This window comes from Mus musculus, chromosome 13 (genome assembly GCF_000001635.26).
Source record: "Mus musculus strain C57BL/6J chromosome 13, GRCm38.p6 C57BL/6J".
Taxonomy (NCBI): Eukaryota; Metazoa; Chordata; class Mammalia; order Rodentia; family Muridae; genus Mus; species Mus musculus.
In genome coordinates this window covers 94,435,047-94,452,513 of record NC_000079.6, presented here as the reverse complement: position 1 = coordinate 94,452,513, position 17,467 = coordinate 94,435,047, and the positions used below count along the sequence as shown (strand labels likewise).

Sequence of the window (17,467 nt, the reverse complement as noted above, 5' to 3'; positions counted from 1 at the left end):
CTTCCCAATGATAGCCAACTAGGCCATTTTCTGCCTATATATATCTGCAGCTAGAGACATGAGCTCTGGGGTTACTAGTTAGTTGATATTGTTGTTCCTCCTATAGGGTTGCAGACCCCTTCAGCTCCTTGGGTACTTTCTCTAGCTCCTCCATTGGGGACCCTGTGCTGAAGGAACACTGATATAGCTGTCTCATGTGAGGCTATGCCAGTGCCTGGCAAATACAGAAGTGGATGCTCACAGTCACCTGTATGGTGGAACACATGCTATCCTTTCTTATTTACCTGCACAAGTAAATATTTTAGAAATTTCTTTCTTTTTTAATTTGGAAGAATTTGCATTTAACATCTACATAGGAAGATATTCTAGCAAATCAAACGTTTGTAGGTGGAACTATGGAGGGAGAGGGTATAGGGAACTTTTGGGATAACATTTGAAATGTAAATAAAGAAAATATCTAATCAGATCAGTGTTATCCAGGAATTAATTTTGTTTTACTGTTTGCTTGGTTTCAGTTTATCATGGGCTCCCCATTGGAAGAACTTACCACAGCATAGCAATTTCTAGAAATACCTCCACATGGGGACCTATGGCATTCTACAGATAAAGTAATCATTGTAGTAAAAAGTTATTCTTCAAGTAAAATGTAAGACATAATCAGCTTCTGTTAAGTTTGGCTTCATGGGTGCTTTCTCATGCATATCTGTACTACACATAATGTAGTTTATATTACAAAGTCAATAATTTCAACAATTTTATGCAGCTTTTACCTTTTCTAAGCAAACCTGCATTTTAATCCACTGTACAACTATACTAAAATCTTCTAAATGTGAGAAGTTAACTTGTTTTTCTTTAAATGGTTCATCTTATTTGCAAACCATGCACCGGCACTTCAGTACAGAGCACGGTAACTCAGGACAATATATTTTGCTATCCTGTTTCTGAAAACAAATAATTAGGGTACACATGAACCTCTGGCACAATGATGGCTAAGTGTAGCTCGCCTTCAGTGAGAAGGCACTGGGTACACTTCTGGAAGGCTGAAAGGCTGAGGGTCCATCACTGTGCCAAGCTGTAAAGTCATTTGCCTGCTTCTAGCACCCTCTGCAGGCGAACCACTGTTATACCCGACTTCCACGCATGACTAGGAAACAGTCACAGAGAACCTTTGCAGAAAGGGTATGAAGCAGTGCTTAGTGAATGAGTAAGATAAATTGTCTTAATGGGAGCAAAACAAAATCTATTAATTATCTCATTTATTTTTTGAAATAAATTTTCCTGCAAATCAAGAATAAAGCTGCTACTTACTGAGAAAATACTGATATATAGAAAAACCCGAAAAGATAATATAATAGATTACAGCTATAGGACTTACTGAGAATATACAATTATGAACCATATAAAAATAAAGTGAACCTATGAACTCACCATCCCTGTTGGACAGCAGGCAGACCAGGCCGTTGAGGCATGTGTCGGTGACCTCGCTAATGCTGGTTGCACATCTGCCTATGGTCTGAATAGTGGCTGCTGCAAACTGTTTGTCCTGGCTTCTCACGTAGGTCTAAAAACAGTTTGATTAGTTTCAACATTGGCGTTATCAAGTGAATCAAAGCCCATTTTTATAGCTTTGTCAGGACAAAAAATTTAGAATTCTCTTAAGCCTAACAGGGGCCCCAAATGATTGCTTAACGTCTTTCATCGCTTATAACTTAATGTCCCTTTGGCAAAGGGACATTTTCAAGCCAGGGTCATTCACTGCAGCGAGTAGCTCAAGGCTCCAAAGCAGACAGTGGCGAGCATCACCCCAAAACAGCAATTAGCTCCAGAGCCAGGGTGGAAGATGCTGGGAACATGCTCTGGGAAGGTTTCAGTTCATTTACCCAGCGGTGCCTGTGAGCCCACGGAGAGAACACTAAACCTAAAGTTCAGAGAAAAGGAAAAAAGGAGCAATCTGCTAGTAATGACAACCTGGCACGGAGGGTTAGGAGTGTCTATGAGGGTCCAACAGCTCCGTGAGTTCTAGCTCACTCAGCTACAAGCACCTTAAATACACAGTGTGCATACATATTAACATAAACTTAAAATAGATCTGACTTACAAAGGAAGGTCTTTCCTGACAACCTTACATATTTTGTGACTTCTGTTACAACTTTTCTAATATAAAACCAAAGCTTTTATAGTTTTCAAAAAAGATTCCTAACCTCAAATTCTAAATATGCAATACAAAATTAACTCTATGGCTATCTATGACAAATATGCATTAAAACAGTTATCTAAATAAGAAATCAAAGAAAAAACAAAAGATATGTAAACACTATAGGAATTTAATGCAAAGTCTCAAGGAGATGGCGAAATGTTGAAGAAACAATGGGAGCTTTCTAGTTCCATGCAAAGAAAAACCAAAGTGGACTTAAAACTGCTCCTAAACAGGGAATTTAATTGCTATAATAAAAAAGAATGCATTTGAGTCGTTCAGGAAGCCTATGTTACTCACAAACAAATTATAAATAAGTATAAAGAAAATACATAAACAGAAATGATATACTAAATTAGACAGTGCTAAGAATGAACACACAAAGGAAGGAGTCAACCGTTCTGCTGAGAAGTCCTTACACAACACACTCCCAGGAAATGAAATACACAGATGAACAAAACCTGCAGAGGCTCACAGACCACGCCAGAGAGCACAAAGGCCTGCCTCCTGCTGTCCTCGGGGGCTAGACATGTGCGGAAAGATGACAAGATTACACAAGATGAGGGACTGGGGACACAGGAAAGAGCAACGGGGTGAAATCAGATTATGTGAGTGACGTAAAGCTAAACCCAACATCAATCTCTGGCCTAAGAGACGAGATGAGAAACCCAATTTTGTGGCCTGCCCACAAAGAGATGGCTTTACAGTATTCTAATTTTATCATGAATATTTCTAGAAAAATGTAAACGGGATGGAAATTCAGGAACCCAGGTGAGAACAAAGGAATCACGGGCATGCAGCTACATTCTAATAGTCCCGAAGCGTGTGAGTGTGTCTCTGTGTGTGTGTGTCTGTGTATGTGTGTCTATGTGTGTGTGTGTCTGTGTGTGTCTATGTGTGTGTGTGTGTGTGTAGTTAAAAACAGTGGTTCTCAACATATTTACATTATGATCCATACAGCAGCAGGATTCATGAAGTAGCAACAAAGATAATTTTATGACCGGGGGTCACCACAACATGAGGAACTGTATTAAAGGGTTGCAGCATTAGGAAGGTTGAGAACCACTGATTAAAAGAAAACATGGCATCCATATAAAGGTAAGGAGAAATTCTGTGTGGGCTGATGAAGAAGCTAACAGCACCTCCAGAGGTGCTGGATAGGGCGTGGTTTTCTGCTGCTGCGCTTTTTCCCTCAATGGCTTCACCGTTGATCCACCCATCATAAAGTACATAAACCCAAGAAATAATCTAATCCAAGTCGGTTCTCTCCTTCCAGCACAGGGTCCTCGAGATTGAACTCCAGTTGGCAGGCTCGGCGGCAAGCACCTTTCACCAGGAGGTGAAGTCACCACTTCCCACACAGCTGTTTTTAAGTGATCCGACAATATAGCTTAAGTTAAAGGGGTCCCTAAACTAGAGACAGGTCAACCAGACAGGGCAACGAGGTGGCAAACGCTGTCTTCACAGGCACAACAAGGTGGCAAACGCTGTCTTCACAGGCACAGAAAGAGCTTTTGGAGCACAGAAAGGACCAATGCGGATAGAAAACAGAATTTTGAGCCAAATCATAAGCCACTCTCTCCAGTGATAGGGAAACAGAGCGAGAAGCCAAGGCTGCTCTGTTTACTTTAAGTCTCTATTTGTGGTTAATGTTTATTCTCAAGAACAGAAAAACTTCCTAGCACCTGATCTTTTCCTAAATCTCTTCTATTTGTGCAACTGTGTATTTCTAGATTGAGTAGGAGGCATATTTAACTTAAGATTGAACATATTTTAGAAATTATAATTAGCATTGTATGCAAACCTGAAATTCTCGAAGAAGAGTTGATATGTTGGCTTCATTTGCCAAGTTTGTCAAAATTTCAAGCTACAGTAGAAAAAAAAAAGAGAAAGTAAACATTTTAAAACACAAAAAGGTGAATGTAATAGAGCATAAACATCTAATTAAAAGTTGAGTCTTTTAAAATAAAAAAAAAAAAATCACTGTCATATGGGACTCTATACCCTTGAAGTGATCTTAGTTTGTTTCCTTAAATCTACAGAGACTAGATAATTACACAGTTCTTAAAAAAAATAATTAGGAAATAAATCCCACATCTTCACTAATTGTCTTAATTTTACAATTTATATCTAATTAACCTAAACAATTTGTTAGCTCAACTTGTATTTTTTATTAATAAAGTTAGAAAACAATATGTTCTTCATGTAGTACTTCTGTTTTCCAGATAACAATTAATTTTCTTGATTGGCTACCTTATTTCCTACCTACCCAGATGCTTAGATAATTTTAATCTCTATTCCTGGATTTATAAATGTAAGAAATGTGAAATTAAAAGTCTATACCCACTGAGGTTGTTAGAAATATGTTTTACCCACAGAAAAGATTTAATTATTCTGAAGGTAGGCACAAACAGATGATACCAACAGGAAACTAATTCAAGATGCCTATCAGCACTTTCATATCAAGTACTACATTAACAGTAAATGCGATAAACACTCTAATTAAAAGGCAGAGACTACAGAAAAAAATACTTTATATATTCTGTGTATAGTTTACTTATTTTCTGTATCTGCTGGGAAACTGCTCTCTAAGAATATGACTTGACTATTCATTTTATTTTGATAATATTATTTTTAAGTGCGGGGAAGAGATAAGGTTTCATGTATCACAGGGAGGCTTCACATTTACCATGTAACTACTGACCTGATCTTATTGACACTCCCTCTGAAGTCTGGCATTACAGACCTCCAGTACCACATGGGGTGTGGTAAAATATTTTTCGAATTTAAAAACTTTCTTCATTTTTGGCAGTATAGGGAACTGCCCTAGGTCTTTGAGCATGCTAACCAAGCACCTTGCCACTGAAACACATTATACAAGTCTTTGTTTATACATCTTTTAAAAAATAATCTCAACTCTAAGTGTATATTACACAGAACTGTTTTTCACTAAAACACATAGGATAGAGCTGCCAAGCTGATGCAAAATCATCCCCAAATACTGCTGCCCGCAGGCTCGGGAGATGGAGCAGAACCAGAACAGGAAATCAGCAGCTCAGCTCTGCTTCCACACAACTGGTGTGTGTGTTTATGTTTCACTAACTACCTCAACGGTGGGGAAGGGCAAAGGTTCAACTCAGTATCAAATACAGCCGTTAATCACTCCCTTGACTGAAAATTACCCTGTCCTGTGGCTAACATTAGTGTGACCTGAAATGTTTCATAATTACAAAGTAGGAGTTTGTTTGTTGTTGATGTTAAAAATATCATTGTGTTCAACTTTCTTATGAATAAACCCAGTATCCATGTGAATGACATTGTCTCAACATTTAAAGAGGGCCTCGTCTTTCTCCGTTAGTAAGGTCTCTTACATAGACAGCACACAGTGTAGAGAAATGGCCAATGCCTGAGTAAACGCCACACTGTCTCAGCATCGTGCTCTGGAGCCCTCACTGCACTCTCCGTCAGAGGGCTTTCACGTTCTGTGATGGCAAACCGTTTGGTCCACTCTCAGCCCTTCAGAACAGAACACACACCCCACCAACCACAAAAACATTCACAGAAAGTTACTTGAAATCCTTCCACATATCATTTTTTTACAAATCTCCCATCAAATCAACCCTGCTTTTTTAAATTATAGGACTTAATTCAAATCTCCACTGTCTATTTAAAGCACAAAGCCTAATTGTATATGCCTGTCTCTTTCAGCAAGTTAAATTATCCGCATTACAGGTAACTCAACACATCTGAAAGCTGTATTATAACCAACACATAATAATACAGGGTGCAAAGTATAAAGAACAATTTTCAAATACATTTAAAAAAAAAAAAAGGAAGAGACTCCATTTTTTTTTTTTTTTTTTTTTTTTTTTGGTTTTCTTTGAGACGGAGTTTCTCTGTGTAGCCCTGGCTGTCCTGGAACTCACTCTGTAGATCAGGCTGGCCTTGAACTCAGAAATCCGCCTGCCTCTGCCTCCCAAGTGCTGGGATTAAAGGCGTGCACTACCACTGCCCAGCAAGAGACTCCAATTCATGGAGCTAGAGAAATAACTCAGTTGGTAAAAACAAGGATGTAACTTGATTCCTAGCCACATGAAGACCATAGTTTACAGATGCTAGAAGCTACTCCCATAGCTCTTCAAAGTATACTGGTACCATGGAACCTGTATGAAGCATACAGACCTTCAGTGTTTTGATCATAGTTGGATCAGTGGATCTGACATAGAAACTCTTCAGGTAAGGTTCAAACATACCCTGGGTGAACAAAAATAAATGTGTAAGTACATTTATCCCATCAGTGTGCTCATTTGCTTCTTTGAGTTAAATGCTCACAATATACATACCTTTCTCTCAATTGACATAGTTGCAATATTTTGCAATACAATATACTGCACCTCCCTAGAAGTTAAAAGAAATTTCAGTACATACAGCCAATGAAGCATCTTTGAGAAAACAACACAGTTAAAAAGAATTTGTATGAAAACTCAGTGTAAAGGAAATTCTCAAATACAATACTCAAAGGCTTTAGTAAATGAGAGCTATGTGTGTCCTCTTCCCAACACATTTTACTCTAAATTACTAAAAAAGCTGTGTGTGGTGTATCATGAGATAAGGTACAACTCACTTTATAATATTGTATCTCAAAACAAGGCCAGTACTGCTGCTTTGCACACATGCAGGGAAAAGGGTAGTCTTAGGACTAATGTGGGAAATGTAATCACAGGGCAAACTAAATTCTTATCAGAAAGCTCAGAGTGCCATTCAATCGGAAATCAGAATGAAGGTCTGGTTAAAACCAGTCATGTTATCCCCGAGTCCTAATATCTAACAAAGGATGAATCTGATACTAGGGTCACATTAATCTGAGTAAGGCCCTTATATCAAAGAAGCATTCCAGATCGTATTCCAGATAGTAGCACTTGAACTTCCCACTGAGGAGAACTACTGATAACAAAGACTGGTCAGAGACAAAGGAGTGTGGCACTAATGGAACTGCTGCTGACTTGTTCCTCAAACAGCAGCAGGTGATCAAAGGCTCAGACTGTGGACCAAGGAGTTAGTGACAAAGATAAGCATGAGCCTTCCCACCCCAGCCGGCGCAAGTAAGCACTCAGTGAGAGAAGACGAGTTAGGCAAGCAGCCCGAACTGTAAAATGTCCAGGGTACACTGACCAGCAGAACAATGATAGAGATCTAATGCTAAATTTGAAACAACTCATTGCAGCAACTCTATTTAAGTTTTTTCAAACTGCTGATCTGAACTACTGAATTATATGGAGGAAATTTTTAAAAGGTGGCCACATCTACCTATCCATACATGAAACAGGGTTTTTTTTTTTTTAAAGGAAGTAGTTATTTCTAATAGCTACTCTTGGGATGGTTTAGCAGATGGAAGGGCTTGCTGTGCAAACATGAAGACCCAAGTTCAAAACCCCAGCACCTGTGTAAAATGCTGGGCATAACCACATGTGAGCCTATAACTCCACTGCTGTAAAAGGTAAGATGGGAGCCCCCTGGGGCTGGCTACCACCAGCCTACCAAGTGCAGTAAGACATCTTGGTCTCAAGAGAATCTGGCATAAAATAACATCACAGTAGAATGCCAGTCATCCTCCTCTGGTCTCCATATTCCCCAGAGACACATCCACACCCACACACATGCACGCACGCGCACACACACGCACATGCACACACACTCGCACAGAAGAAACTTATGATTGAACACTCCGACTCTGAATGAAGTAGGGCTCTGCACAGGTGACATTACGTGGCCTCTGCACTGTCCCATGGTCAGCTCTAACACACTGAGCACAGGCTGAGGACACATCAGTCAGGTTTTCAGTAATTCCAGAACACTTCAAAACAGCAAGACTGACTGTCACAACAGCAAGACTGACTGTCACAACAGCAAGACTGACTGTCACAACAGCAAGACTGACTGTCACAACAGCAAGACTGACTGTCACAACAGCAAGACTGACTGTCACAACAGCAAGACTGACTGTCACAACAGCAAGACTGACTGTCACAACAGCAAGACTGACTGTCACAACAGCAAGACTGACTGTCACACACAGAAAAGTGAGGTGCGTGCTCTGTCGCAACCTACTTTAACCTCTCTGGACTCGAAGCTAAAAACTTCTTTTTTTCATTAAGATTGAGATCATTTTATAATAACCCATTAAGTATGAGATCTTACTTATGAAATAGTCAACTATATTTCTCCAACTGGGAGACGGATTACACTGTTCCAACCCCACTTCTGAGAGCACAGAGGGAAAAGCACAGGCAAACCATGACCTACCTATTGCTGCGCAATAAGCGCACCAGTGATTTAGAAATGACACCAGCCTCCGACTTGGGTGAGATGTGCCAATATAGCTGAGCGACAGCCATAACCACCTGGAAAAAGGGTCACAAGAGGCACAGTGAGCATCTAAGTAGCAGGACCAAAAACATGCTCGCTCGCTTGCTCGCTCGCTTGCTCGCTCACTCTTTTGAGAACACACTGTAGTCTTTGTAGTGGGGTGAAGCTGTTTTCTCCAAAGCACTTCCTACCTTGACAAAGTGCTTGCGTTTGAGAGAGAATAGAAGTTAGCTAGTGTCATTAAGGATGTTCGAAGGTGATCACCTTGAGCAGAAGCAGAAGGGTGTGAGTGCCCAACAAAGGAAGGGGGAGGGGAGAGAGAGAAGGAGAGGGTAGGGAGGGAGCAGGAAGTGAGTGATTCATTTGTAAACCAAGAAATGCAAGGACCTTGCACAAGCACCTTCAGATAAAGAAAGAGACAGCTTCTTGAATCCACATGGAGAGTGTGGAGAGGGACTCAGCCTATTTACACCTGACTTCAGTCTTCCCGCTTCCAGGAACTCCTATCCTCCTTATCCACCTAGACTGTGGCAATTTGTAGTGGCAGGAAACTAGCATATCCTGAGAAAAGAAAATGCCATTACACCAACTGCGGACGGTGACAGCAGCCCTGGGCCGGCAACTGTGCGCTGTCCATCTGGGTGCTGGGGCTCAGACACACAGAAGTTCTAAAGGGCATGAGCTCTAAGCTACACAGACACTGTTTGGGAGCAACAAGCAGTCTGAAATAAAGAAAATGATTTACAGTGTAGCAAGAACAAGGCCTTAGCAGGGCTCTGACTTTTTAAGATGCACAGCTTTAAAACCAGTCTTAAAATAGGCCAGAGCCAGGGCAAGGGTAACAGAACTTTTCTCAAAATAAAGCAAGTCTGTGCTTTTTTTCAAAACATGCTTCTACATTTAGGTTCACACAGAGATTCCTCACCCCCAAATATCCAATTTAGCTTGTGCCAACAGAGACATAGCAACAAAAACAGCCCAGAAGACAAATACAAATTAACTTCTACACAGTCCACCAAGTTCAAAGAGGTAAGCAAGAGTTTCAGGCATGCCTAGATAGCATACCACACCTCAAGGTGGTTGAGCTAAGGACATTCATCACTAAGCTAAAAATCACAATTTAAAAAAAAAGCAACAGTTTAGGGATCCTAAATGTACTGTTCTTTGTAATACATAAAAATAGTAATAATGAAGTTGGCTTTACGGCCTTCAAACAGAACCTGAAAATTCTCATCTGTTCCATAAACAAGACATCCAAACCCATATGCAAGAATAGAAACTGTATTTTCTATGTGTATCAAGTCACGGCTTTTACTTGGTATGGCATCTTTTGAATATATTAGTCACAGCACTCTCAAATCCAAAAGAATAAAACAACCTTCCTTTTGCCCCATTATCTATAAATAAATAAATAAATAACATAATTTAAGATTTCTTCAACAGCACATCTGAAATCTGAGAGCCAATATGTAAAAAGCCACGAGAGAAACTCTGACAACTCCAAAGTCCAGACTCAATGCCCAGACTTCTCCAGTAGCCCACGCTCACAATGACCGCATCCTATACCACACACTCTTTTGAACCATGCATGTCCTAGACTGCTAGTGGCTGCAGCCTCAGAGCCGTCTGCTCCTGCTTCTGCCTCCAATGCAGTCACAACACTGGTCCATCAGCTTTCTGAAACAAATTCCCATAATCACCTTTGAAATGTAAGAACAAGTTTTTGCTTGCTTGCTTGTTTTAAGATAGGATCTCAGTCTCAATGGGCCTGAAACTCTAGTCCAGCACAGATCCGCCTGCCTCTACATCCTAAGTACTGGAATTAAAGGTATGAGCCACTACACCTGGCAAATACAGAATTAATTAAAAAGGGTCTGTTTGTTTTAATCTTTCATAATCCTCCAAAAGTCAGGTCTCATTTAAATGTATACAAAGCAAAGGAATGCAATGTGCTCAAAACCATGGCAGCCTGATGATGCACTAGCAAGTAAGGAGGGACCCCAAAGATGCACAGAAATAACAAAGTACCCCAGGATTCAACCCTGCCACTGTCAGCAAGGATCTGAATCTCAAAACCAACTTCCAAGATGAACTGAAGCTGATGGTGAGTAAACTGACAGCGAGCAACAGCTACCTCGCAGACTGGGGCATACAAACATCAGCCATGGTCAACAGTATCAGTGAATCCATGTCTTACTATGACAGGGCTTTTGAAAAGTGATTTAGAAATGACACTACTAATAGTAAGATTTTATAACCCTGCTAATTGCTAAGATATATAAACTTCTAATGGCCAAACTCTCAAAACAGTATAGAAAAGAAGTAGCCAGTGAAGTTCTTTCCTCGTATTTGAAGTTTTACTAAGTAAAGAGAACAATTCACTATTTTCTTAATTAAAACAAATTTGGGGAAATTCTTAATTTCAATCTTCAAGCTCTTAACTATAACTGCCAGCAATAAACACAAGTTACAAAAGAGTTCAATGACACTCAGAGGCAGTGTCAGGGGCTGGAGCCAGCTCAGTGGCTACGAGCACATACTGTTCTTTCAAAGGACAGTGGCTCACAGTCATCTAGAACTCCAGTTTCCGGGCATGTGACACCCTCCTCTAGCCTCTGCGGGTGTACAGATATGCACCATAAACACACACAGAACATCTATACACATAAAATTAAACGACTAAATCTTAAAGCAAAAGCAAAAAAAGAAAAAGCAAGCCCAGAAGGGCACTCTGCAAATGAGAGAGAAAGAGTAGAAATAAGAGAGAAAGTAGAAACAGAAGTCCTTAAACTCTGCGAACCACGAGTCATCCTGGCTCGTGTCACAGATACTCACTGGCCCCTGTGCGTAAAGGCACAAGGCGTCGGGCTGAGTTCTAAGGAGGAGACTGAGAGGTCGGCCTGCATTACTTGGTTTTCCTGGCCTCTGTTTCTTAGTACGTGTTTGTCTAAACTTTACGGTTGTTTACAGCTGAAGATATCAAACAAATAAGCAAAGCCTGAGAAACCCAAACCAAGCTGATTCTTACTGCCTAACAATACTGCCCCGAGGCCTCCGACATGGAAGGCGTGCAGCCCGTCCCTGAGCCACATTCCCAGGCACTTTTATTTCTGTTACGCTTTAGGTTACCAGGTAGATTTAACACTGTGGAAAGCCATCATATCTGCTATTCTCAGCTATGACAGCAAGCCTGAGAGACACACCTGCATCCTCACATAAGGCCTAATATACACCACTCAATTCAGAAACAAAGTGAGCTCCTGTCTCTGAATGAACCTCTTAACACAGCCAGAGAAAGCAAACGAGTATCAAGCCAGGCATTCCCATCAAAGCCTGATGGTTGCATGGCTAGAAACAAAGAAGGCTAAAAAGTATTCAGTATGTAGTCTGGGGTCTCCAAGCTTTACCTCACACCCCACATCCTTCTAGGTGGCCACAAACGTGCCTGCTGTGTGAGCCCTCCACTGACACGCTCAGCGCTGACACAAGCTTTGGCCTGTTTTTCAATCTGTGAAACAGTTCCTTCAGGCCTCCACGTACCGCTGCATTCCTGCTCTGAAGCAACGGCTTGGTGTTTCTAATTAAGAGTCTGTGGTCTGGGTCCATGGCATACGACTTCTTCCTGCTGCTCTTCTCCTTCTCCTCCTCCTCCTCCTCAGATTCATAGAAGTTCTTCTCATTGTCTTCCAGACCACCATCCTGAAAGAGAACAATCCAATGCCAGGTAAGACGGATGGCACAGCCAAGACGTGACTCAGCCAAAGGGACTTTTCCTTTAAAAAGGTCTACAGTGAGGGGCTGCAAAGACACCTCGATCCAGAACATAAAGGCCTGGGTTCCGGCCCCAGTGCCCACGTAGGACACAGGGTATGGTGCCACACACTTGTAAACCCACCGCTAGAGAGACACAGACAATCATCCTCCGGGCTTACTGGCCAGCCCTGGAAGACATCTCAAAAAAGAAAACAACCAGTAGCCGTCCCCTAAGGGATGACACTGAAGGCTGCCTTCTTCGCGCACATACAAATACACACACGCACCCACATACACATGTAAATACTATAATTACAGTAATACTGCAGAATTCTGCTGTTGGAGCAATTCAAAACATTGTATAATCACATGCAAAGGATGATATTTCTTATTATAATACATAATACTTCTAGTATAATACATAGCAAATCTCCACAGAGATTCCTGTAGTCGATCAAAGAAAAGAAATTATGATTCTATTAGGACATATAATGAGAATAGCTGAGGGTTATGTGTGCAAGCTGCAGTCATTCCAACTAGACCACAAAGCAGGAAGAGGGTGGGTGCTGGAAAGCGATGGAAGAGTAGCAGGTCTGGCTGCCAAGAACCAGGCCAGGACCTCAGTAAGCTGAGAGAAAGCCTCGCCTTCAGCTTCGGTGTCTTGGCAAGGCTCCAGGCTTCTGTGTGTAAGTAGACTCTTAGGCCCCCAAACAAACAAACAAACAAACAAACAAACAGAAACAGACACAGAAAAATGCACGTACTTTCAAGTACAATTTAGAGGTGACATTTTTTACCAAGAATCACAGTACCTCCCTCATCTTCAGTTTGCTTTCACCTTTCTCTTTTAGTTATGAGTCGTCTGAGATCACACACACACACGCACACACACGCACACACACACACACTGTAGAAGATTCTAGAAATAAAAAATTCTTAAATTTTGAATTATGAAGTATTCTTAGTATTAATAAGTGTTCTGTGCTCTCTGCTGGGGGTGGGGTGGGGTGGGGTGGGGTGGGGTGGGTGAAGGAGGTTGCCAGGGTCTTGGAACAAACAGGGCAGGTGCGGGCAGGCTCTGGACAGAGGACACACAGATGACAGGGACGGATCCCATCCCACATTAGAGACAGAAGTAAACCCTGAGCTTGACTTCCAAGCCTTAACAATCCATTAGAAGGCCAGGCCAGCAGAGTGGATTAAAGACATGACCCAACTATACGGTGAAGACAAGCAAGTCACTGCACACTAAAGGCTCAGGCCGATGACTGAGAGAAGGTGACTAAGGGGAAGGAAAACAAACCTAAGAGCGCAGGCAGGCGCTGCTGGCGCCACACTGCCCTCACACAGTCACTTCAAAACACTCTAAATCCAGAAAATGGCGATTTTCTCGGGTCATCACTAGGGAGCCCAAACTGGCCTTCACCTCCAAATCCTCCTGGCTCAGCCTCCTGACTGCTCTGTATGTGACCTTCTTGGAATGATGAAATTACAGAAATAGAGAAAAGGTAATGGTTACTAGAGTTTCGGGACTGGAGAAGTTAGGCTAAGCGCTGCAGACATTACAGGTTAATAAAATTATTGAAACTCGTGACTCATAATCCCAATCAAACCATTCACTGACAGTTTTTGCAAAAACGTTACCTAGGTGAAGGGACACCTGATCTAATGCCCTTTCACTGATGGTTTTGGTTTTGGCTTTTCTAGACAGGGATTTGCTGTGCAGTCCTGGCTATCCTGGAACTTGCTCTTTAGACCAGGTTGGCCTTAAACTCATAGAGATCCACCTGCCTCTGCTTCCAAGTGCTGGGATTAAAGGCATGCACTGCCACTGCCTGGCCCTCTAAACCAGTTGCAACAATTGCATGGCAGTGCCTATTCTTTTTTTATTTTTAATATTGATTTATTTATTAGTGATACACCAGCATGTACACCTGCACGCCAGAAGAGGGCATCAGATCTCAGTGGAGAGGGTTGTGAGCCACCATGTGGTTGCTAGGAATTGAACTCAGGACCTCTCAAAGAATAGACAGTACTCTTAACTGAGCCATTTCTCTAGCCCAAGTTTTAATTCGTAAAGTAAAAGTTTAAATAATTAAAATTATGGGGCTAAAATCCCTAACTCACTTGAAAGTGACTTCTATATAGGTATATTGCAACAATAAATGAAATCCTCAAAACAGCAAGAGTTTCCACAAATACTCAGCAAGAAGACTTTTATTTTACAAATATCACTGGAAAAAAACTTTCATCAAGTTAAATTTTATAACAACACCAGCTCAGGAGTTGTTAAATCGAAAATAAAATTTTCATGGAAATTATTTAAATATGGGGTTAGAGAGATGATTCCAAGGTTAAGGGTACTTAGTGCTCTTCCGGGTCAGGTCCCAACACCCAAGGCAGGCAATGCACAAGCACCTGTAACTGTAGTTCCGGGATGGCTAAGACCTGCTGAGCACCGTGAGGCACACACACATGTGCACACGCACAGACAATAAACATAAACCTTAAAAAAGGAGAGAGAGAGAGAAAGAGAAAGAGGAGGGGGAGGGAAGGAGAGGGGGAGAGAGGGAGGGAGGGAAAACACACAGCAGTTGGAGACATAGCTCAGCTGGTAGAGGGCTTGATAGCAACCACAAACCCCTGTGCTGTACCCCACCCCCACATAAACTGTATTTGGTATACCACTGGATACTCAGTACTCAGGAGACAGAGGTAGGAGGACTGAAGTTCAAAGTCACCCTCACCTACTCAGGGAGTTTGAGGCCAGCCTAGGTTACACGAAACCATGTTTCATAAAGAAACAAGCATCCAAAATAACTTAACCAGAGAAAAGTCACCTAATTTACACTTGTTGATAACAAAAGTTTTTAAAAATAATAAAATAGCCATCTTCAAAACTAAACTGGAAATTATCTGGTTATCATGGTACATGCGTTTAATCCCAGCTCTGAAGCACAGATGAGGGTCGAGAGCTCCAGAGCAGCCCGGAGACAAAGTGTTTTCCCTTGGTGTTTACAGAGAACTGTAAGTGAGAAGCACGTTCATATAGCAAGGTTAGTGCTAGCTGCTCCTTGCCTGAGCTCCAGTCCAAAGCCGTTCTATCAGATGCACAGGAACCCAAAAGGCGCTACATAATAACCAAGTGGGAAGCACGTGATTATTTGGTCCAATTACAGTGGCTGCAAGATAAGCCCTTACTTAAAACCTTGAGTTGAAATTAATTAAACATGTTCAAAGTCTACCTGAAAATAATAGATACAAAAAATGTCTTTTTAAAAAACAAAACACAAAAGTACAGCTAGCAAATAAAGCTAAAATGCCCATAAATGCTGATTTTAATAAGCAATTATTTGTTCTGTTTCTTCTTTGTTATGAATTATTTTATTAGAATTTGATTACATTATTTTAATGGAGAATATATTTTTAATATAATTTTTACTCGAAAGATGTTTTGGATTGTGGTAGAATTTTAGACAGATGATTCAAGGAAGGAATTTTCTTTCATTACTATTTTCCCCCACAAAAATCAAAGATCACATACAGCTATTTAAAATTTTTCTAGAAAATCTTACTTATTATATTAATTCTTAGAAACTCATAAAAGGGAGTACTTGAAATAACATGCACATGTGGCCCAGAAAAAACAAAGCGTTAGTATCTCTGCTTTAAAGTGTAATGTGGGACACTGAGGTTTTGGGGTTTTTTGTTTGTTTTTAAGGTAAGAAACATGTTGCCTATAGATAAAACGGCTGACACCAATTACTGATTAAAGACATGTGCCCCCAAATTCTATTATACCTTTTTAGAAATGTTCAGTTTGGTTCTTTCTGTTCTTGCTATGTCTCTGAGGCTCTCAGAGCTGGGAAGACAGATGAGCACCACCATGCCCAGGTCTCAGGACATTTTGCATCTGGATGCAGAGAAATGAGGAGGTAGGGAGCAGTCACGATGCTCAGTCTGTGAACACGAGACGGGTTCCACAGGCCAAGAACCAACCACCACTAACACATGCAAAGCTGTACTGATGGTGGAATGTTTTTTGAGATTTTTAACTGGTAAGAAGAGACAATGGTTCCAACAAAATGGATGGCACGTTCACCTGGCCAGCATGGGGGACAGGGACACCCTGGTCTGACGTCAGTGCTGGGCACTATCACCTCTCAGTGCTGTCACCACCACAGTGAGCATGATGGAACCATTATGGAGATGAAGCTCAGTCAGTGAAGCCTTCTACAACAGTATCAGTCTCTGGGGCAATTCAGCAGTGACAAGATGCCCACCTGTGACCCAGGAGGCAGAGCCACCGAGAACATGTGCTTCTTGTGTACAGCATCTAGTGTAGGGTGAGTCTCTCAGAGCAGCCCACACTGAACAGACCATAAAATAAATGTGGTTCATATGTTCAAGAAATTAAGAGATAAAGCAATTTTTATAGAAATGTCAGATTTAATCTTTATGTCATTTTTATATAAAGGGCTATAATTTTGGCGATGAATTACAGAGTTAATTAAATTTGTCAATCTTTTTTTAAAAAATTCATCTTGACTGACTATACTTTGTGACACTTGACCCATCAAATGGGGGAAAATTTGTGCAATCTCAAAGATAATAAATAACATAGTTAACTGAGTAAGCGAAGGTTCAAAGCTGCCATACCTTTGACACCACTCAACAGCTGAAAGATAGTCATTCTTTGTTAAAGTTATGTGAGTTGTTGAGTGAATCTTACTTTTCCCATATCCGGGTAAACAGCCAAGGCAAACAAGCTATATTAAGAAAGATAAGTGATCTGTCTGCTTAAGAGTAAAAACAAATGAGTTTGAAAGACCTTGAAATGAACTTTATCGAAAGACATTGTCAAATGTTCTACTTAGGATATAACCATTTTCATAAACACAAAGACAAAGCAATTCTACCCCACCTCCACTCTCGTGCTGAAAGACTATCTCCAAATACTCTACTTCCAGCAGGACTGCTTACCTCCCAGAGTGTGCTCTACAGTGGGAGCACTTCCTCATCTGAAAAGTGTGATCAGTCAGCTCCAAGGGATTCTGCTAACCTGGCACTAAGCAGGAAGGCGTTCCACATACCTACGGTGGGTGTGAGGGAACCCTGTCAACCCGGATCAGAACTACGTATCATTGCAGTCAT

At 41.1% G+C, this 17,467-nt stretch overlaps 1 protein-coding gene across 4 annotated transcripts in view; it reads right to left on the bottom strand.

The window, feature by feature from the left end:
• Ap3b1 (adaptor-related protein complex 3, beta 1 subunit) overlaps window positions 1-17,467 on the bottom strand; it is a 207,357-nt gene that overhangs the window by 113,803 nt on the left and 76,087 nt on the right. For all 4 annotated transcript variants that reach the window (XR_001780749.1, XR_382728.3, NM_009680.3 and 1 more), the window contains exons 8-13: window positions 12,101-12,259; window positions 8,498-8,595; window positions 6,538-6,592; window positions 6,377-6,448; window positions 3,999-4,061; window positions 1,429-1,561 (exon numbers count right to left, since the gene is read on the bottom strand). Coding sequence is in view for 2 of the 4 variants with exons in the window: in NM_009680.3 (NP_033810.2) it covers window positions 1,429-1,561; window positions 3,999-4,061; window positions 6,377-6,448; window positions 6,538-6,592; window positions 8,498-8,595; window positions 12,101-12,259 (580 nt within the window). In the remaining 2 variants the exon portion in view is untranslated. The remainder of the gene's footprint in view (window positions 1-1,428; window positions 1,562-3,998; window positions 4,062-6,376; window positions 6,449-6,537; window positions 6,593-8,497; window positions 8,596-12,100; window positions 12,260-17,467) is intronic.